Source organism: Gavia stellata, chromosome 3 (assembly GCF_030936135.1).
Source record: "Gavia stellata isolate bGavSte3 chromosome 3, bGavSte3.hap2, whole genome shotgun sequence".
Lineage (NCBI taxonomy): Eukaryota > Metazoa > Chordata > Aves > Gaviiformes > Gaviidae > Gavia > Gavia stellata.
Window position 1 is genome coordinate 32097894 of NC_082596.1, and position 23292 is coordinate 32121185.

Below are 23292 nucleotides of genomic sequence, written 5' to 3' on the forward strand. Positions count from 1 at the left end.
TTGAGGTTTCTCTTTATGTAGCCGTAGCATTACCCATTGCATGCAAGCTAAGCCATATTTTGTCTTTCGGAGTCATAACACCTGCTTCTTGGGCAGGGCAGAGCACCACCACCTCCTCATCTGCAACATATCGCTGATCAGGTCACATAGGAAGTGTAACTTTTTTTCTAGACCTTTACTCATTAAAATGCCCATATGTTTAACTTGGAAGGAACCCAATCTGATAGCACTATACTTGTTTTACTGCGTAAAAGGGAGGATCTCGCTTTCCTTCTAGTATACAGACATATCGTGTGTATATATTACCTTCTCTAAGTGGTAGGCTTCTTCTAGACAAGATTACCTCTTAAGAAAGGCTTAAAAAATTGCCAGGAAAATTGGACACCACAGCCCAAACTTTACTCTTGAGCCTATCCCTAGTTGTGAAAAAAATTAAAGCAGTCCATGAATAAGTTACTCACCCCCAAGGCACAGATGAGAAAAATCACACAGGTAGCACAGCTTTGTTTCTGTTTCCTTGCTGTACAAGTGTGGTTTTCCCTTCCCAGCATGTCATCACTGGGCAGACATGATGAAACATGTGCTATGGTTGCATAGCTGTCCCAGGCAAGATTTACTCCAGCTAAGGAGCAATTTACTTGGGCAATACTAGACCAGGCAATACAAAACCTACAAGTTTTCATTTGTATGTCAATATGCACAAGATCTTCTAGTGTATTGGCATGTCATTACCTCTGAGCTAGAAGAGATGGGCATAGCCTGTGTTTTATCAATGAGCTTTGTGCAATACATCTCAGTTTTCAAGTCAAAACAAAGCCATCTTACTCTCCAGCATGGCTTAGCCTAAGGAGCATGGGCCCAAGGAGTCCTTGCTCTGGATCTGGCCACTGCTGCATCTGCTCCAGCTGGCCAGCTGTCGGGGACGGGCAGGCTCACGCATGCCTGTGTTCAGCGCCGAGCCAACCGGAGCCCCGATCCTTGCTGATGCCACAGAGTATTACTATAATCCAATTAACACGCCGGCAACCTCAGCGTATGTCCTGTATGCTGTCAGCAGCGTGTTCAAAGCAAGTTCAAAGGGAAATGCTTACACCGAGGGCAAAGTTCGCTGTGCCAATGGTGTGACAGCTCACTGGTTGTACCTTGCCTCAATGACAGGAGAGAAAGCTCCAGAGCCTGCAGTGACCAGAAAGAGTTCTCCAGGCTTCATTTTCCTCATTCCAGACAAAAATGGCCTGATTTCAGTTCCAACCCAGCTCACAGTGACTGCAGATATACGAGCCTGTGTCTAACTTTGGAGGCTTTGAAAACCGCTCTTTGTTTAGCAGCACTATCTACCCTGAATAGCAAACATCCACACATTAGCATGAAAATATTTTTATTTATCTTCAGAATTTGATAACCAGCATAGTCATTACAATGTTAAAAAAGAGATCAGGATGACTATAAATTGTCCTTAGCTGTAATTTTAGCATTGAAAAGGCCTTTGATCCGCATAAACCAAAAGCATATTAGCAGGGGATACCTGCTCACTGAGAAGACTTTCAGAAAGATAATACACTGGTGTGACTTTTTAGAAACCTCAGATATACAAAAATTATCCCAAAGCTCTATAAATAAAGGCAAATAAACCCCCCAACTTTGTCCTTTCTGTGTGGTCTCAAAAAATAAGATCATAAGGGCAAGGACAAGGAATGGCAAAATGCTTTGGAATAAATAATGATAAAAGAAATATTTCTACCAACAATGAGTAATTAACCTATAAAATTTAGAATCACAAATTACAGATGTGCCCACTGTATTTTGGAAGGGGTGTATAAAGTTTTATCACTAATTTTTTGATTGCCTATTGTAAGTACAGTTTCATTACTGAGGATATTAATCAACCACTGTGAAGGTAACCTCAGGAAAAAAAGGTTAGCTTATAGTTCTAACAATTGCACTACTTTTCATTCTCAGGATGTCACCAAGGAGAGCAACACATATATAGAAATCTGGAGGGCAGAGCCTGACACTTGTCCTCTACAGGGGAAGGGTCTTCTCAGTGTGATGTGGGTACCAACACCCTTCCCAGCAGCGTTGGAGCGAGAGGGACTGCGACTGCTACTCTTTGTGTTGAGCAAAACCTTGTTGTAAGGTGTTAGCAGTATGTACAGCCTGCCTACCAGATCAGGGCTCCCAAAGGACTTCATCTTGGGGCGACAAAGGCTTAAAGTGTAAAATAGATCCCTGGGGCACTGTTGATGAAGGCTAGCTTTTGCCAAAAAGCACAAGTCTCTTCACACCTGCGCGCAGCAGTAAAAGATAGGCTCTCCAGGGTGTCACTAAAGCATTAACTTCCAGTTCTGACTTGCCTTTCAGAAAAGACCTCCTCTTTCATGGACTGTAGAAGAACCTAGAGAGAAAACATTTGGAAGCTAAAGCTAGTTTTTACTATTATCCCATTCCCATTGCAACACACTAAGTTTGCCCAGTGTATTGACTACATGATGTGTTCAAAAGATCTCTAAGAAAATTCTTGCCTCTGGCATCTCAGGCAACCATGCAGGACCAGCAGCTATTCTCCAGTTTGCTCTTCTAGACTTGAAAAGCCTCATGGTACTTGGTTTTACGTCCCCGACTCCTTCTTAAGATATGATCTCACATATCTAACATCTAGGCCATAGAAAATCTATAAGGAGGTAAGGAATTACACTGCAGTTCCCTGATTTTTTCCTATGCTTCTGCCACAAGATAGTTTCTGGTACTGATTCTGGTACTTCTTCTTGCATGTGCAGTCTAACTTGATGCTGAGCTAACTATGTGAAGGAAAGGAAGAATTAATAATCCAATTCCTAAATTTGCCATTTCCAGTAAATACTCTGAAATCCATTTGAGAAGCAGATTTTGAAGACAAGTTCTATAAAGCCTTGCATAGAAAAAGAGACTTTAAAAACTCCACGAAAATAATTACTGCTTCTCTTATTCATGGAAGTGATTTGAGCCAGTCAGATTCACCAGTAATGAAAAGACAATTCAGTGAATCTGTGCAAGAACTGTGTTTGAGACAAATTTGCTGGCTTTGCATGCTGACCATGCTATTGTTACAGTAAGGCTGGTCTTTGACTCCTCGCTCAAAAAGAGTGGAGGGGTCAAAAGAAGCAGAGAAGTAGTGGCTGAGTAAGGAAGGAACCTGCTGCTTTGCCTCCTGCCTGTCCTCTGAACATCCTGCAGAGACTGTCAGTCTGAGTTGTGAAAACTTGTCCAGGAAGGACTCCTCTTTCCCAGGCTTTGCTCCTATTGACCCAGCATTCCCTTCACAAACAGGTCTGCTGGTCCACTTTTCCAGCTATTTTGTCTTAAATGTTCTTTTCATATGTAAGCAAGTCAAACTCGACTCATCCAGTGAAGCACAATGCAGACATCTCCTTTGATATGCTATTAACCTCTGCTGGCAACACTGCCAGTTCGCAGGAGACCGATTTAGGTCAAGCAGAGTCTCTGTGCTCACCTTAACTCTGCTTTCAAGTCCCACTTTGAAACTGAATGAGACGTGATCAAAACAGGTCGGCAACTCCTTTGCCCTCACACCTCTAACATCTATCCCTGGGCACAGCCTTAGTTTTGTCAAATCTTCAGAAGGCCAGCTCAATGTAAAGACAATTTGTTGTTAAGTTAAAGACGATCTGAAGCGAAGTAGCACCTTTAACCGTTTGTGCTGCTCTGTCCCAAGATTCCTCAGCATACAGAGCGAGGTTGAGCGGGAAGAAGAGAGCAAGTAGTGGTCTACCAAGAGCAAAGCACCTTGGCTGCTTGAAGCTACTGCAAGCTCTTGGCAGACAATAAAAAAGGCTCAGAAGAGCAACTCAGGCCTGCCAGGGGGAAAAGGTGAGACTGGATGAGATCAAATAGTACCAGAAAAGAAAAAGGCTATTACACCAGGAGAAGGAGAAGGGAGGGGAGGGAAATGCAGTTGAGAGAGGCACCGCTGACAGGTGACCTGTCAGTCTGAAGGTGACTCCAAACCACCCAGTGGAGAAGCGGGGCCCGGCATCCAGGGAAACTGGTCGCACATGTAGTTGATGAGGTGGGCAGTAAGCCAGCAATTCTTAAACTGCAAGGTGTGTGTACACCTGCACAGGGAGCGTACGCATGCAGAAAATATATTTGGGAGCAAAATTCTTGAGAAGTGTTAAATACAGTCCAAGGATATTTAATTTTTTTTTTTTCTTCCTTACACCATATAAACTCCTTGGTCATTCAAAATTCATATATAGTAGAGGTGAAGAACTAGGAAAAGCCAACCAAAACTAATGCATTCTTCCACATCCAACAGGGCAAGTACTTGTGGGCAATTTTCTGAAATTAGTAGATGACACCTTTTGCACGTTCACAAACAGCAAAAACATGTAAGATGATTGCATGATTTTCAAAATAATTGACATTCAAAGCACCTTCCACTCCTCAGGTGGGGTTTGCACAGCAATACTGTATTGCACCCAGTTTTTCCTACAGTATGTAGCACGAAATTCCCCAAATTGAGATCCCCGAAAATAACAAAGAACAAAATTTGCACTGGCATCCATGAACTACCACAATAACATGTTTCTACCTGTTTCTACCATGCAAGAAAGGCATCAGGACATTGCAATTTTGAACTTATTTGGGCCAGCTAGTAGTTAAAACTTGCTGTAGAAATGTTCACTAACACTGCTGCTCCCAGCTGAAATCTTTAATAAAGATACCATTATCTTTTTCTAAAAACAATGCTGCAGATATTTAAAAAGGGAGCACCCTGATCAGCTAGTGTTATCTGAATGGCACATTTATCTGTTTCAGGACTATTTTTCCTATGCATCGACAAGAACTTCTAAATAAATAGGTATTTGTACGATAAACAGGTCTAAGATGATTCTAATCATTATTTTAAATCTCCAGGTATTAGACATCTAGACATTTTAATGTCATCACCTGCTATCAGACACCCTACCTGAATGTGGTGTTTGTATTTAGTTAACCCTAGTGTTTTTAGGGCCTGTTCCTGTTCCTTTTATATTCAGGCAAACACCCACATTTTTGGTGGGGTATAGTAATCAAGATTAGTGGGCTAGAGAATAACAACATGCAAAGTCAATGCTCACCCAGCCCCGCGTTGTTCTGCATGACTGACCTTAATACCCTCTACATCCACAGCCCTAGACTGTCAGGAAGATGTCAGAGCAGCAGGTCGCTTGGCTTTGTTTCAGTCCATCAGACAGCAGCAGAAATTGATACTGTATAAATAGCTTCCAGCAAAGTTATCTAAATGCTTAGAGAAGAAATTAATTAAAGATTACCTTTAACATACTTGAAAAATAAATTCATACATTGTACAGGGAGAGGAATTTTCTACATACTAGCATAATAATCACCAGAGGAGTAGCTCCTTGCCCATATTGCTCGTTTATATCACTTCAATATCTTGTAGTCTTAAGAATGCACATTTTTAGCTTTATTTTTCTGTCCTGTGTGTTTTCTTATATACCTTACATATTCAAATCCTAGTCATTATTTCTTTTTCAGGCATAAAACATATCGGAGTTTTACCACTGCAAATTGCAGCTACTAGCGCACACAGCAAAAGCAGCATCAGCTAACAGCTCAGCCACTGAATTGTCAGTCATCTCTCCGGGGCTGTGTTACAGGCCTTTGGCCTAATCTAAGCAAAAAGGTTGGGCATCTCTGGGTTAAAATGAAAGCACCTAGCAAAGACGCACCTTTACAGAGCAGGATGCCTATCCATGCAGGTAAAGAAAAAAAAAAAAAAATCACCTTTCTTCAACAGGATTTGTTTTGGCTATAAAAAGCCTGAACTAGGATCTTCATTTTTCTGCATATAAACCCCAATCTTGGGCCAATATAAACACTACAGAAACTTAATATTACTTAACCCCTGTTTTACTCTTTAAATACTTACAGATAGCTAATTATTTAAGATGGATGTAAGTGCTTCACATTTAAACACAAGTTTTACACACTGACATCATTGTACAAACTGTCAACGTAAAAAAAAAAAATCACAAAAATCACTGATATATTACAGTAAGAGGGCTTTTGAGCATATGAATACATGATTAACCGGGGAGTGAATAATTCTGCAGTGTTTTTCCACTTGAACAATTCTCACTTTCCCTGTAAGGCTTCTTCAGGTAAAGTCATGCTATACGATGTTCTTCTAAATTGGGGGGGGGGGGGGGGGGGGGGGGGGGGGAAGAAACCAAAACTGTCCTTTGAACAGCCTTATTTCTACTTGGTCCACTTTCTAGGATACTCTTCTAGCTTGACAGGATTTAAAATCCTCTCAAGCAGTTTCAGATGTTCTCATAACTCCTCCATCAGAAGGGAGCTCAGTACCAGGTTCAGCAGCTCAGCACTCTGAAACCACTCAGAAGAGTTGGTGGCCTAATAAAAAAAAAAAGGATAACAGACTGCAGAGAAGGTATTCATCCCAGAGACTAAGTCATTCACATCTAGTGTTCCCATGTCTAAATTTCATTGACCCAACTGCCCCAATCATCTTATGTCACTGTCTTCTATTTTCTATTTGTTGCAAACACATGGAGGAAGCCACCGTAAAATATCATCAAATGTCTTTAGCATGGCTCTGCTTCTCCAACATAAGATATCACCTTGATATCAGCACCCTGGTGAAGACGTTGCAAAGAACTACCATGACAGTGCTATTTAAAACAATGTTGCTTTCAGAAAGGACAGAGTCCATTTACAAATCTCGGCAAAAGTAAGGTAAAACTAGTTTCCTATTTGTGCCCTAAATCTGCTGCCAAATTAACTTTGGAAATATATGTACTACAAATTTATAGAAGTCAGGCATCTGATTAACAACAGGTAGAACAAATGCCTCTCAATAGTACTGCACCTGCAATTCTCAAAACTGGAACTTAAATTAGATTTTCATTATGAATTGAACTAGAACAAAACTGATGCACATGAAATACCTGTGCAGTTGACACCTCCACCCGCACAGCATGAGGAAAGATCAACCCTCCCAAACCCACAGAGCTTTGCAATACAGATGAGACACGTAAGCACTTACTTTAGTAAATAATAGGGTTGGACACAGGGCTATAAACACCAAATAAAGCTCTCCCTTTGATCTTTATAAAATATTTAATGAAATCTCCAAAAAGTGAGTGTCAAAAATATTACAAAAGTGAACTTCAAAAATAGCCCTTTTCTCCAATTATTAAAAAAAACTAACTTAGCTTTCCCTTTGAGCTAAACTTAGCTACTTTTATGCAGGATGAGTAGCTCTACTGTGTGTTCACAGTCCCACTACCTTGTTACTTTAATTGCTGAGCTAAATTTACATTTAGCAAATTTCACACTTTCTTGAAAAAGAGAGGAAGAAAATGGCAGGGACTTAGCAACAGATGTATTATAAACATAGTATTACAAAATCCACTTTGTATTTGCAGCTTGCTGTCCCTCAGCTAAGTCAATGACGAATACTTTCAAAGTTTTCTTCAAATTTTTGTATTTAATAGTTTTCAAAAATAATAACCACTCTAATATATTTTGCATTCCACTGTATAGAAATTTCCTAGGAAATAATGTGCACAGAGATCTGTCTTCACGGTAATATTAATTTAATAGCTAATGTGCATTATTCACATTGATACGCAAATACATGTGATACTAGTCCGACATGCAGACGACTGGGAGGCAGCTGCTTAGAAAGACGCATTTATGCATCTTAAGCCACTCTGACCCATTAGTGTTAGAAGATTTGTTGATTCACTATGTTTTCCTTCAGGTGAAGATGGGGAATATTTAAATGGTTTGTTCTGCTGCAATTTAAACTTGTCAGTGTTTTGGCCATCTCTCTCTTTCAATTTTGTTGCATAGGAGAAACGCCTTCCATGCAGCCTGCTGTTTTTAACACATGTAAATGCAAACACAGTTGTTTTTCTGTTTTTCAGGGACTCTTCTTGCTTTTCTGTTCTTCCTTAAGCTCTTTTGAATTACATCTGGACCCCAATGCTGTTAACATTTCTATTGTCGTCAAGTTGGCTCCCTTCATTATCAATCGCTCTCCATCAGCTGTAAAGGGAAAAAATTTTAAGAAGTCACAAAGTCTAAGTCACCATTACTTTAGTGTGCAGTTCTGTTTTGTATATATAAATCCAAATACCCTGTTCATCTTGTCTGATCAGAAAGTACTCCACTTACCAAGGAATCTGATTATGCATCATCAACAAACAAATATATTAAACTGCACACAATACACATGTAATTTTCATTTATGTACTGCATTATTGAAAAATCCGAAACATTTGTCTAGATACATCTACAGTAAGAACACATATTTGATGAGAAAGGCTCATACTATGCCCTCAAAGTCATCTAACAGAAGGCACTGGAAGGCATAATTTCCACACATGGCTCAGCATTTTAGCAGCATGTTGTCTATGGTCCGTTTAACTTACTTCTTTAGCCAAAACAACAAATTGGTTTACACAATCTGGTGCTTATAATGTAAAAAGTAGAAAGAGGAAGGATTTCTAAAATTCTGAAAGAAATTATTTTAAAACAGGGAGGAGGCAGTAGAAGCTAAGTATTGTACCTAAGTTAATTATTTATTTTTGCAAGATTTGCAAACACAAAAGCCATACTCAAACCCATGTAATGCAATACCACGCATGGCATCCAAGTTGCAGCCCCGTTTTTGCCGACTACAAGGGCTGCGAACTCTTCACTTGGAAAATAATCAGCTGTTAGAAAATGAAGAGTTCAGAGCTGTAGCTCTTGGCATTAGTGAAATAAATTATTTTGGTTTTACGCTGTGAAAAACATTAAGCTTTACTGCTGAAGTCTTAATACATCACAGTTAGAGGCAAGGACGGGAAAGACAGAGGCATGGGGGAGGGAGAAACAAGCAATGTCAACACTGAAATAACTAGACTTTCCTAAACAAAATGAAGTACATTCAACACTCTTGACATTTCTACTGATTCACTAAATATATGGAAATTTAAAGAAAAGGGAGTAGCAAGAATCAATAATAATGAAAACTTCAGTGGGCTACATGACATATTGGTCCATTACAGCACAGCAGGAAAGAAGATGCAGCCGGAGAAAAGGACAAAAGCAGATTAAAGCCATCTGTTCACAGCCTAGAATCTGGGCTGCTTCCAGAACTGATGAAATTTCCACCATCAATTCCCTGCCTGCTCACTATACCCTCAAAGGAAACCAAGAAATTTGTTGTACATCAGTTGACCTCATTCTTCAAATCCATCTGCATACGTATGGTCTTATCCATATGAGCAGTTCCTTCAAACTGTATAGTAAGTTACTCAGTTGCATAAGCAACTAAAGGTATTCAACTTTTCTGTTCTCAAGACTGAGATGCCTCCACAACAGAAAACATAAAAAAAAAATACAGAAAGTGAACAGATTCTTACATCAAAACAGCGCTACACTTACTTTCCTGGAATTGTACCTGACTGCAAGGTCACACAAGTATGTCACTACAAAAGTAGACTCAACCCTTAAGTCAGTCCTTTGATCGAAGATCCACCAGACCTAATTGTAGTACAAAGACATATACACACATTTAACTAGACATCAGGCTGTTAGTAACTCCCCCTTCCTTTTTGCCTCCCAGCTGCGTAACATCTAGCTTTGGACCAGAACCAAAAACAAGTCACCATAGTAAAAAAAAAAAAAATCATAGCAAAGGCAATAACATCATAACAACACAAACCTGGAAGGTCGTTTTTTTTTTTTTTTTTGTTAAGACTTAAAATGAGCTCCTTACCAAACATAACATCTACAAGCGGTTCAGACCCATCATGTCTCACATCAGCAGTCACTTCACAGTTTCTATTAGTGGCCTGGACTTTTTTATGGTTTATACATTGAAGAAATTTTCTGCAAATATATTTGAAAATATATTAAGTATGTTGTAGACAGAAATTATAGTAATTATATTTCTAAACCTAATTTGAATATCTTGATATTGCTGGGCAACAAAAGTATAAACAAAATAGGATTTGTATTTAATCATTTCAGACAGGTACTTCTTATGAGATAATCACTCTTAAAAATCCAAATGGATAGTCCTTATATGCTAACATGTAAAAAACATACCAAAGAATTTTTCAAAAATTCAGTGTATGCACTTTATGCGTTTCTCTCAGGTGGGTTAGCAACAATAATAAAAAAAAAATCAGCCAAGTAATTTTCATTTTTCTTTATACACCAGTTGCTTGCCAATGTTTTATATTGTTTGGGGTTGAGACAGCATTTATTTATTTAGCATCATCGGTCTCCTGTAGATTTCTGAAATGCATGACAGCTACTTGACATTCTGGCGGCTTAAAGACATGCTAAGTTCTCTTACTACGTTCATTTAAAAAGTAGATGCATCTGTAAAGCCATTGCAAAATGACATTTTACAATGGTTTGGTGCAGAACTTACATCACTCAAGAAGCATAATTACTTAAGATTTCTCCAACAGTTAATTACCAAGATAGAGCAGCAGCTGTTGCTCCCTCTCTCTCCCATTATCAGCATTTGGACTAGTGATTACAGACCCTCACCTCAGGCTCAGCAACTGAGAGGGGCATCTCCCACGGTAGTTTGGTAAAGCTAAATGCGCATGCCTACATGCAAGGATCTACATTTAGGCACAGAGATCTTCCAAAAATCAGCACAGAATGAATGCTGTGTGCATCCTGGTAACTCTTAGTATAAATGCAACATACACAGCGTCTTCTCATTCTGAAATGTTAAGGTTCTGCCTGGACTAAGCTACAAAGCCCTGAGAAATGCAAGCCTTCAAAGACCAAGATCATGGAAGTTGAAGTACAGCCGATGCAGAAGTTTGGGAAAAGGAGGTTCTTCTCCAGAGACAGAATGACAGATGGAACCATTTCCCTCATGATTTGCTCCCAGAACGTCTTCTTACTTTTGCTGGCTACAGTGACAGAAGTTTTAACGGCTTCGTTTCGCATCTGCCACTGCTTCGACCTGGGCAGCAGCCGGCTGGGGCAGCCCCCCTGCCTGCTCTTCAGGAATCCTCCACGGGCGGAGGGGAGCAGGCCTGTGCCCCTCGCCATGCCCGGGCTCTGCGGCAGGACCTGGGGCACAGGCCGCACTGCGGGCACATATAACCTCTGCCTCTACCCTCCCCCCCACCCCCCCAATAAATAAAATTAAAGGCAGAAACCCCAGCTCTCACACCTGCCGTGAAACGTACAGAACCCACGCCCCGGGCGTAGGAAGGGCGTTGGGTGGTTTACAGATAGGGGAGCCCGGCCCAGGCCTCCCCGCCGGGCGCGGGCCCGAAGGCCAGAGGATACCCAGGCCGGGGCCGGGGCCGGGGCCGCAGCCCCCTCACCTCGTGCTCTCCACGTTGGACTCGAAGGGGCAGAAGCGGACCACGATACTCTTCACCGGCCGCAGCACCACGCGGATCTTGGACGCCATATTTTTTCTGCCCCCTACTACAGCTCCCAGCAGCCCCCTCGCAGAGGCGGGAAATGGAGGCGGGCGTTCCGTCTGCCCCGCAGGCACCTGGGAAATGTAGTCCGCGGCCGCCTCCCCCTCGGGGTGTTGTCCGCGCCCGCCGCGCCCCTCACGGCAGCGCTGCGGCCCGCTCTCCGCGGCCGTGGGGGTGGAGGGCCACGGGCACGGCAGCGTGGGGCCTGTGGCCCTGCGTGCCCTGTCTCTGCGCTTGGTGGGATGCCGGCCGCCTGCCCTATGAGCCTCATGTAACAACACGCACTCGGGGCCCAGCTCGTTGTGGTTGTGGAGGGAGAGCAGTGTGCCAGCAGTGTGCCCAGGTGGCCAAGAAGGCCAACGGCATCCTGGCCTGTGTCAGAAATGGTGTGGCCAGCAGGAGCAGGGAGGTGATCGTGCCCCTGTACTCGGCGCTGGTGAGGCCGCACCTCAAATACTGTGTTCAGTTTTGGGCCCCTCACTACAAGAAGGACATTGAGGTGCTGGAGTGTGTCCAGAGAAGAGCGACGAAGCTGGTGAGGGGTCTGGAGCACAAGTCTGATGAGGAGCAGCTGAGGGAACTGGGGTTGTTCAGTCTGGAGAAGAGGAGGCTGAGGGGAGACATTATCGCTCTCTACAATTACCTGACAGGGAGTTGTAGAGAGGTGGGTGTTGGTCTCTTCTCCCAAGTGACTAGTGACAGGACTAGAGGAAATGGCCTCAAGTTGCGCCAGGGGAGGTTCAGGCTGGATATTAGGAAAAAGTTCTTTACTGAGAGAGTAGTGAAACATTGGAATAGACTGCCCAGGGAGGTGGTAGAGTCACCCTCCCTGGAGGTATTCAAGGAGCGTGTGGATGTGGCATTGTGGGATGTAGCTTGATGGACATGGTGCTGTGTGGTGTTGGGTGGGTTGTGGCTTGTTGTTGTGTGGTGGGTGTTTTGTGCTTTTTTTTTGTTTGGTTTTTTTTTTTTTTTTCCCTAGGTTGGACTTGATGACCTTACAGGTCTTTTCCAACCGTAGTGATTCTGTGATTCTGTGAGAAGGACCAACTGACCAACCTGTCCCGGCTCCTCCTCTGACTCTGTAACAGAGTGGATACAGTTAGGGAAAAAAAAAGGCATACTTTTGACATAAAATGGTCATAAAAGACGTCCTCTGGGCTCTGCAGCAGAAGGAGCAGGCCCTTGTGCCGTTAAGACTTCCACGCAGGAGGCAGAGGGCGTGGGGTAACGCTTGCGGGAAGCTGTAGTACGTAGTATCCATAAAGTGAAGAAGCAAGGCCGGGTTTGTTTCTTTACGTTACATCTACCCCTATGACGTGACAGCTTTTGATGTCTTCCAGAAGTAGTTTATTCAATCCAACTGAACAGAGAAGGATGTTACTGAGGATGAGTAAGGCGTAGCCAATACGGCTAAGGATAAATTAGAGGCGATATTTTGCCATCTATCAAGCCGAAGAGAAACTCGTAAGAGGCAATGCTGCTGGAAGTGGGTACGGTTCTTGTCCTGAGGGGTTGGACGGAGCGGTTGCACCCGCAGCCTTTGGAGGAAGGTTCTTGGACGTTGGCGGGCGGTGTCCACTAGGTGGCAGGAGCCTCCCTCAGCAGTCGCTGCCGCCGTCTGGGGGCTTCGCTCGGCTCAGCAGCGCCGAGGCCTTGCGGGGGGTTGGGGGCGGGTGGGGCAAACCCGGCAGCGATGGCATTGACACACACGTTGTGGGGTTCTATGGAAGAGTCGATACAGACCCGTTCTGATCGACAGGAACTGCGTTACGTATCTAGCACCCCTTGTAAGGAGTAACCGATTTTTAGAGGCTTATCTTTGTGTATTGGAAGTCCTCTTTTTTAAAGCACCACATAGTCGTTGAGAAAAATCACCCTCTTCCTTGAGATGTAGCCAAGAGAAATGAAGTAGCGAAACTAAACACAGCAGAGCCAATATAGTTTTAATATTTAATGTTTTTATTATTTTTTATGTCATAGTCATTCCATTACGGGAAAAAATACATTTCTGTGAGATAGCTTTTGAAAGACTCCGCTGTAACCAATAAATGGCTGATTTAAACAGGAATTTTTCCTATTTAATAGGATCAGATACAGGACCAGGTAAATAGAGTATTTTACGTATAGAACTTACAAAATTTCAACATATCTTTCTTCATCGTAACACAAAGGGCTTGATATGTTCCATTTAAAATCTGTAGCAGAATTTCCATTAGCTTCTATGGCAGCACTGAAGGAATAACATCAGCAAAGGACTGGGGAAGAAAGACTGATCACTGATTCTTCTAAGGGCTCCATTCTCCGCACTGTTGGTACAATGGCACTTACTGACTTAAAAATATGCATGGCAAAAACTGTTTTATATTTGCTCTTATTGCATTTTGATAGTAATTTCATGAAAAATGTTTAGCTTATGTTGCACAATTAAATGAAGAGAAATTTTTGTTTACTCCTTTCCACGCTCAGATTGGTTAACTTTTTAACGTTTATTGTCAGCAGTAAAAGTTGCATCTTTCCCCTTAAGCCATCTGTTTGGAATAATCGAAAACCGTCTCTGCTTTTTCAAACTAATTTTTAATTTTTTGAAGTTCAAGAGATTCGCAGTAACATGAAAGAACAGGTATCTGGTAACTGAAAGGCTCTGTGTTCCTTTCCTCCCCTCAAAAAATGGACTGCATGTGTGAAATGAAACCAAGGGACTATGAAAAGGAATATTCCATCCTTGGATGCTGCCCTACTTGTTGACAACCAAGTCTTTCTCAACACTTCCTCTAGATGCAATAGTTTTAGCTGATGGTAATTCTGGTGAGAGTGCTAACTTTTACAGTTACTAAATTAGATAGAAAAACAGCAAAGTGAGACAGCTATTTAAAGAAAACCCCAAACATTTCTTCATCTGCCTTTAAACCCAGTGGTGGTTAACCCCACTATGTTGGACTACCCTCAATTTATACCAGACTAACTCCAGCTGACCTCTGAAGCACTTTAAATGCCATTTCAGGAAAGCTGATAATTTATCCATGAAAGACCTTGAATCAGTCTCTCCAGCTCCAGCAAGTAACCTGGGAACTTTGAAAAGTTTGCATTTGAGACTGTTCTCTGGGGATGTCCTTGGGAAACTGAATGATTCATGATTCTTATACCTGGTGATAATCATACACATTCCTAAAGCATAGTAACATGAAGAAGCATAAAAGTGATATTATTATAATAGAAACAAATTTAGTATTCCTTTCACCAGGCTGATCTGTTTTATTATAAATGCTGCCTCATCGCAAGTGTACAGACTTTCATGTCATTAGTTTCACTGAAGTGTAGTCACGAGTCCATAGATGATTTATATCTAAGCACCATACATGGCAAGGGAAAAATGCAGCCATGTTTTACACTTGAATTATGAAGACATGCAGAAAAAAACTATAATATTAATTACAGTAAGTCAATGTTCCTCTTTTCTCATTGATCCTCCAAGCTCTCTTAAATTCAGGGAGGATTCTTCCACTTTTCGCCCTGTTTCTTACTTCACGCTTTCATTTTCTGTAATGTTTTCTGACTATGTTTTCTGGCCCACATCTCAGAACTTTTGAAACCTAATTTCTCCATAGTTTCAGCATGTCTGGTTTTAGCACCTTGGGTCTGTCTTTTCATTGCTCTTTAGTTCATTTTTTTCCCTTAAAATCAGGTAGTCTTTCAGATTCTTCTTCCAAAACATTGCATGAGAGAGGGCTTTCAGTGCTTCATTTCAGGTATGGTATTGGGATGCACTTACTTGATTCTGGAGTCTTGGATCATTATCTCTGCTCGTCCTCAGCTGACTCCTTCCTCTGCATCTTTATCCTTTTTTTCTGGGTCTTCCTTTGAGTCTTGTCACAAACATCAATAGGCCCAGAATTTAGTAATCAAAATGTCATGTCCGAACATCTAGTTACAATGCTGTGTAGTCCAGAAATAAAATGTAATGCTGCCTCCAGGGCAGTAGCCAGTACTGAGGAGAAGCGAGCCAACACAAATCGAATAGCCTGCCTGTTTTGCACTGAGGTGATGCTTCCAGATGGCCAACCAGAACAAGCTCTTTGAGAAAGACAGTGTGCTGGGCCTGACAGGAGAAACAAATTATTTCTGGAAACAGAAAAACACTCTGACAAGTGCGGTATCATGGGGCATATCTTCGTAAGAGCTATGGACAGAGACGGTCAAGATCACAAAGGACTTTTAGGAAGTCATTGTAAAATACTAGTGCCACGTTGAAGGACATGTTGGGATGAATCCCCTCCCATACTGGAAGAGCACTGTTTATAGTACTGAGTCATAAAAATATGAAGCAGTCTGTGTTTTCTGTCTGGTTTTGTTTCTTCCTTTGAACTGAATATTCTTACACCATATGTCGGTTACTGAATTTTAAAAATATTTCCCCAAAGAGAAGAGCTCGTAAAGATCCTTTATTCTCTGAAAATTGTAGAAGTCAAACATAGTTTTATACTAATACTACTACAAATTTTGCTTATAATTTGTAAAACAACTAATAGTTGTATGCTGTAAATGTGGTTTTCAGAAATAAACCTAAACTCAACCAGCAAAGGTGTCACTTAAAATGAGCTTGGTTTATAATTCATTCTGAAATAGTAACTCTGCATATCAGTTGAGAAAAGCTTTTATGGGAGTGAATAAACAGGTTCCCTAGTTGCTCTTTCCTCCTCTGGAAACATGTATTTCTATTGCTTAAGGTTAGCAATTGCTAGCAGAAATGTTTGCTAAAATTATATGCAGTATTTAATTGGCTGAGAACATACTGTGCCAGCTCCTGACTTTTGTAACTTTATTTCTTGAGGATAATACTGAAGTTTTTCAAGCTACACCTTTATATCAGACAGAGCAAAAGCTTTACTTCATCTATTTTTCTTCCCTAATAAATACTATGTTGAAAACATGCAGCTATCATTTGGATTTTTATGTTGATTTAAAATATGCAGTTGCTTTCAGCAAAGAAAGTTCATTATCATAATAGCACAAGGCACAAAGATGAGCTGAAATGAATGGTAACCACCCAAGGTTAGCATCTGAGTCCTTGAGGTCTGGAATCTGTGCTTGAAACTACAGGTAGATTAAATGTGTATATTTTTACTCTAAGGGTCCTTGCACACGGTGATCCACGGGTATGCTCCCATTTGACAGACCTAACTCTAACACAGACATTATCATAATTTAAGAGGGAACAGATGTCCAGAAGTGTGTAATTTGGAGAAAGAAGTTGTATTGGAATTTGAACTATATGTTCAAAGACTTCCTGAAGGTTTGTCTGTGCTTCGGATAACTTGTTATGGATTTTGAGAAGCTCAGCAGCATATTGACATTTGTACCGCTCTGCTAAGGGCATACTTCAGTGTTGTGAATATTGTAAGTGAAGCGGTTTGTTTTCATTGTCTTCTAAGAATAGCCATGCTTATAGATTGACGTTTTAAGTTATTAGTATTGTCAGCAAACTATAACAATATTGCTCAATTGAACGTGGTGACCAGCCAATACAGTCTCTGTATACACCTTCATTCTTTCCATGGCAAGAACTTTCATCTGATATTCTACAAGCTTATTTATGCACCAGTTTTAACTTTTATTTTTATAGACTTCAAGAAGGTATCTAGGCATTACATACATGTAAGCCATAGAATACCTACTTAACACAGATAAAAGTTGAAACATAGTGTCTAATCAGCAGACATAAAGGAACTAGATGTCAAAACAGGAGATTTTTATCTAACCATTTTCTGTTACTAGTTTCATTTCGTTTTATCTACTTATTAATATAAGTAAAAGGTATCTCTTCAAGAGAGTTGTTGTAAAGAATTCTTACTGCCTATGTGACTAGAAGACCATATTTCTTTAAACTGGAAAACATCGACATCAATGACATGCTACTAAATTTAGTATTGTAATTCCAATATAAAGGTAGTTTGCATTACTGAGAGGCTGTGATAAAAATATTCTATGTTGTAAATTTAAATATGCCACAACATCCTTTGCATGAAGCTCATTCTACATTTGCTGTCCTATGCTCAGTTACAAAAAAAACCCACACGAAAAACCCTAGCAACTGGATCATGAATCTGTTGGTCCGACATTGTATTAGAGTAACAGAGGCGTGTTTGGTTAAAAGCCTGCGTAGCACAGGAAGAGTATGATTCAGTTGGTTTCACACAAGAATTCCAGATGCAATGCAGTCAATGATATGCACAGACGTACTGCAGCTATTAGTAGAATAAAGATCTGAGCCATTTTGAAGTATTTGTCAGGTATCTCCTTATGTGATTATAATAATAGTGTAATAATTACATTATTCTGTACTAATTGAAGTAAGCATGTCAGAAGATAGAGGAGAACAAATGAGATAATGCAGGAGTTGTTATACACGCAGAAGCTACATTATATAAACAATAGGCAGCAGATGACAATTTAGATAGGTATTCCCAGGGAAATTATGTTACAAAGGTGAAATTAGGAATATAGAATGCCATATAAATAGCAAAACTGGTGAATTTTGTTTAAGCATATATTGCCAGTTAATATAGGAGTGAAGCAAGTATCATTTCTTGAAGCAGTGGTTTTCAACCTGTGGACCCTTAGTCATCTGTGGCCTATTTGTAGTGGGTTCATGAAGGATTATTTTAAAAATTTAATTCTTACTGTTGGGAGGCTTCTAGTCAGGATCAGGGAGTCTCAATGTCCACTTGAAAATTGTGAGGATCCACAGATCAATAAAGATACACTGGTAAGTGGTCACTGTTCAGCCCCGACAATATGAAATAGCAGAGTTCCAAATGGTCAGATTTTCCAGACAAGGTCTCTTAATGTTTTAAAAATATCAAAGATTCTTCTCTGTATCACTCAAACCAGAAGCAATCATGGCAATTTTTGCTCAGTCTTGAATAACGGACAGCATATCCACATTTCATCCCTCTTTAACTACATTAGCTAAGTTAAACATCTTAGTGCACTTAGGATAACTAATTCAATCCTTACTTTTATTCACTTTCTTGCATGAAGTATATACATATTAAACAGTGAATGCATGAGTCAGAGATTGAAAACACTTGTGTTTAGTTTTGTGCATATAAGGCTTTTGTTCACATACTGAAATTGCTTGATCAAATTTCACTTAGGTCAGTCACATTTCCCTCTCTAGTATTGATTGATAAAAATTAACCAGATGAATCAACAATATAAAACTAGAAATATTTGCAATACATTTATTTTTATGCTGTTTTCCTGTTTCTAAGTGAATTAGCAACTTATAAAGACAAGAGATTAAGAATTATAAATAGCATTTATTTTCCAAAGATCATTTCTAGCAGTAAGCAAATTTCATTGAGAAATTTAGTGAAAATCAAACATTCGTGACCAGGTATTACCATACTAAAATAGCTCTACGGAGATTTAAGCAAATATTCGAGGGATAGCCACTTCAAAACAAAGACAGAGAAACTGTGAACTTAGCCACATTTAGTCACTCTCCATCATGCCTGCAATGAGGGAGTACATTCATTTACTACGTACTGTAGTCCCCCCAACGAGTCCATGTCACCAAAGAAACAGTAAACCAGTATTTTTCAAAGAGGCTTTTTCTTGCAAAATGCTTCAGTACCGTGTTGACAATGTGAGGTTTGGGGGATAAAAGCTGCCCTTGTATCCCTTGTACAGTGCTAGCTGGGTTTATTGGCAATACTAGAATTAAGGTGATGTCTGACCGTTCATAGCCCACTCCCATGCTGCAGGCACAAAAAAAGTTTGTCTGTGCAGACACTCCGTTGTCCAGATTAATAAGAGTGATGCTCTTGCTGTGACTGCACAGAAAGGAGCACACCGTTTGCGAAAGGCAGCAGTGCACAGCAAAGAGGCAACTGCCTGTGGCTTCTCACAAAATACATTTACGACAGCAGACAGCTCCAGTGGAATAATTGTGATGAGCTAAAGGTCTCTGCTGCCTTACCCTGAGCTGCCCACAGTAGCTGACAATCCTGCTCTGTCTTTTGTGGGGCTTTCACGTAACTGTCTGTAATCAAGCAGAGGTAATCAGCTCAGAGGAACAGATTTCTTCTCCCAGTCTTATACAAATATATAATCTTCTTTGGTTATTGATTTTTGCTATTTGGTAGTGATGCGTTTAAGTTTTAAATCCTCTGTGCTTCTCACTGTCTTAATAAGCTGCTCCTGCCTCCCCCTCTCCTGGGGCTTCGGGGACATAGTCAATACCTATAAAGTCTAAAGATGCGACAGGAAGTTTCATCTCATTAAAGTGCTTCACGAGGCGAGATTTCTTTATTTCTTCTTGTGATTTGTGTTCACGATTTCTGACCTTTAAGGTCGATGTTGTCTCACCAGTACACTGTGTGCCCCTGGGGAGTGTACTCAAGTATGTCACAGGACTTACTAGGGGATTTTTGCTTTATTTTATACACCTTCCTTATCCACTATAAGGGTATTCTCATTTGTTTATAGATCACTGTGATAGCTCAACGAGTAAAATCGTTCTTCTAGAAGATCAGGTTCTGGGGAAATTGCTTACATTTCTTTCACATATTGCTTTTCTACCATATTTTTCACGTACTTATGTCAATAATGCAACTTTTTACTCTTTAATGGTACAATTCCACAGTAAAGACCAATTATCTTTAGGAATATTATAGCTGTCGGGGATTTTTTCCACTGTTCTTATCATACCTGTGGTTCTGACTGTGTTGTGTTGCTAAGGTTTCTGGAAACTGGGTTATGACTTGTCCTCTTTCTCCATCTTAGAGCACCTCCAGGAGGCTTGAAGGGGGTCACAAAATAAAAATACAAGTGAAGGAACAGCTACACAGCTTCCTAACCCTACAATATTACTAAGAGTCCACATGCTTCAAAGTGTCGAGGGACTGTAGGCATGAGGTGACAGTAGGTTCCCAGGGTGTCCCATTGCTCCTTTGCAAGCCAGCAGTGCTGGCTTCATGAGTCTCTCCTGGATCTCCTGCTGCTAGATATTCGTATTAACCAGTCAGCCCCATGTTAGCACGGCCTCCCTCTGCTCACGGATGCAGCCCCAGCATAACAAACCATGCTTCAACAGCTTGAGAGCTGCAGGTGGCTAAAGAGCCCCAAAACTGCCACCCACCATCTAACAGCAGTCAGCAGTTTCCAAATTTGTTGTAAGTCCTTGCAGTTAGTAACTACAAACATTTATCATTTTCTCCATCTAAAGAAATTAGGCTGCTGCCTTCTCGTCCTAGAAATGTGGGGAGGGCAAGTCAAAGGAGTCTCACGAAGACAGATGGGGCCAGAAAGAAGCTGTACTCAAAGAAATACAAGTCTAAACCATTCTCCATTCTCTGTGTTGCTAAAATTCCATTTTACAAAGAGAAATGGCTGATCAGGATTCTAAGCCTTATCAGAAATTTGCTGAAGCCACCAATGACTTTACTAAAACTGCTAATTTTTGAGCGACACTGCATGCTCTTGCATAAAAATGCTCTTTCTATCAACATCAGGTTTAAATATATGCATAACTGGCTCCGCATTACTTGAGAATGATCAAGTTCTCAGAGCAAAAATCAGGAAGCTATATGAAGAGAAGTGCCATGGGAATAACAACATGTTTTATGTATTTATGAAACTTTTCAATTAGGAAAAGTAGTCAAACGTGAAGCAGTCTTAGTCTGCTTTCATATATGCACTTTTCCATAGTATGCACACAGCACAAGAGTATGCATGAAAATACATAACATCTAGATGAAATACAGAAGTGTTATCAATCCCTTTGGCTGGTATGAATACGTTAAAGGGATTGCTCTGCCCCTTTAGGAGCCTGATGTGATCCAAGCAGCACCGGTCAGCCAGTGCTTGAAACCTTGGCTGAAAACGCTCATGCTTCATTTTTTTGGTAACTGTTCCAGAGAAGCACTGGATGCAATGAGCTGAAAAAGATATTTTATTCCAGGTAACATTCAGTAAAGAGATGTCTCAGTTAAATAGGTACGCTTTAAAGCCTTTGCGTATTGTGTCAATTCCAGTATCAAAATGAAGAAGTTGCTTGGAAACTGCTGATTAGTGGTAAAGGTTAATACTGGCATAGATGAGAGAAACGGATAAACTGCCAACCTAATTATTGAGTTGTGATCTAAAAACTACTGAAGTCAGGTAACCAATAATGATAGAGTAGGAACCAAAAAAGCCCCCCCCAAATAATTAGCTAATGTCATGTTATATGATTTTCAGCAGTTTGATAATGAAAAGTAAGTAACGACAATAATGACTTGGAAATACCTCAGGCTGATGGTGCCTTGGAAATGCATTAGGTGGCCATGGGCACCTACCTGTATATTGCACCAGAGTTTGTGCAGAAGGATCTGATGCTTTCTGTTGCTAATATTTCATTGCAACAGGGATCCAGGCTTATGCTGGGGTACATCCATTGAATCCACTGGTGTTCTGCAACACAATGCAGCCCTGTCTGAGGTGCCCACGGATTGGTGACTGCCTGGGTGAGCCTCTTTGAGTCCATGGGAGCTGACTTCACAGGGTCAGAGTTTTGTTCAGCAAGTGCATTTGGGTCCATTCCCCTTCTGCTTTCCTGTGCTCAGGGAATGATTTTTCTGTGCAAACAAGGGAGGAGAGATTCATCCAAAGCCTTCACTGCATACGAAATATGTTTAGGCATGTTAACCTGTCTCTCTGTGCTGGTTTCTGGGATGGCACTGGACAACTGCAATACCTGTGCTCATTTAGTCAATGGGTAATTTACATTAAATTTATCCAGGTGACATTAGTTCAAAATTCCTATTGAAATTTTTGAATGCCACTAAATAAAAACTCTTTAATGCCTTCTAACTAATACCAATTTAGAATGATTTCCTTAAAAAATGCTGAGTGCCAAAGAAATTATGACTGTGTCTGATTGTGCCAACACTATGTGGAGCTTACTTACATTTTGCAGCTAGACAAGTCATATCAGATTTGCTTTAATGGGTTTTCCCAGAAAGCATTTTCTCAAACTGATGCACAGCTGAACAACCAGAGCTTGTGCGATTCTTCTCTTGGATGTTTCACAATGTCGTTTTTCGGCCCCCTAAATGTGAGATTCCAACTAAAGTAACAGAGCATGTAATGTTGGCAATAGAAGCAGGTAACGTGAAATTCATACCTCACACCTGCTTTTCTATGCCACTTAAGCTGTGCCAAAATGCTACTCTCTTGTTGGAAGCTAAGCAAATATCAGATGCCTTTCATTTCCCTGACATGTGTGCCACATGCCACAATGTGCTCCAAGTCTTATTTGCATTTGAAGAAGAAAGGATCAGCCTTTTGTGTGCTTTTATTGCAATCATTGCTGCTGTAAGGATATTACTTTCCTGGCAGGTATAGATTGCCTAATTGGTCCCGTCCATCCAAGTGTCTCTGTTTTTTTCTACATTATCATTGTGTTTGTAAGACTTGTGCTACCCTGATTTATTTTCCTAGTGTCCTAAGCATGCGTGATAAAGATAAGCAAATGTAAGGTAAAAGGCAGCCCACGTTTTTTTCTTTGCTGTATTTCCTGCTGCTTTTACTGGTTGCTGGCTGTTTTGCTTTGGGGGAACACTGATCTGCTGAACTGCAGAGAGTCTTCCATGACTTACAAGTGTGGCAAGCTGTGTGTTTAATGCAGGATTCCTCTACTGCCTCCTAACTTCCCTGTTCTTCACAGCCACAGGCAGCCTGGAAACATTCTTGACTCAACTACTGACTTTGGATTTCTTTGGTGGAAGACGAAGAATGATGGCAGGAGAAAACTCTTGCT

The 23292-nt window shown here is 40.8% G+C and overlaps 1 protein-coding gene across 1 annotated transcript; it reads right to left on the reverse strand.

Annotated features, from left to right (window-relative positions):
- Positions 1-7544: 7544 nt before the first annotated feature.
- Positions 7545-11478, reverse strand: MRPL53 (mitochondrial ribosomal protein L53). The gene is made up of 3 exons (XM_059815609.1): positions 11385-11478; positions 9800-9912; positions 7545-8079 (listed from the first exon to the last, which is right to left on the reverse strand). The coding sequence occupies exons 1-3, from the start codon at positions 11471-11473 to the stop codon at positions 7955-7957; spliced, it is 327 nt and encodes a 108-aa protein (XP_059671592.1). The 5' UTR covers positions 11474-11478; the 3' UTR covers positions 7545-7954.
- Between the last annotated feature and the right edge of the window lie 11814 nt (positions 11479-23292).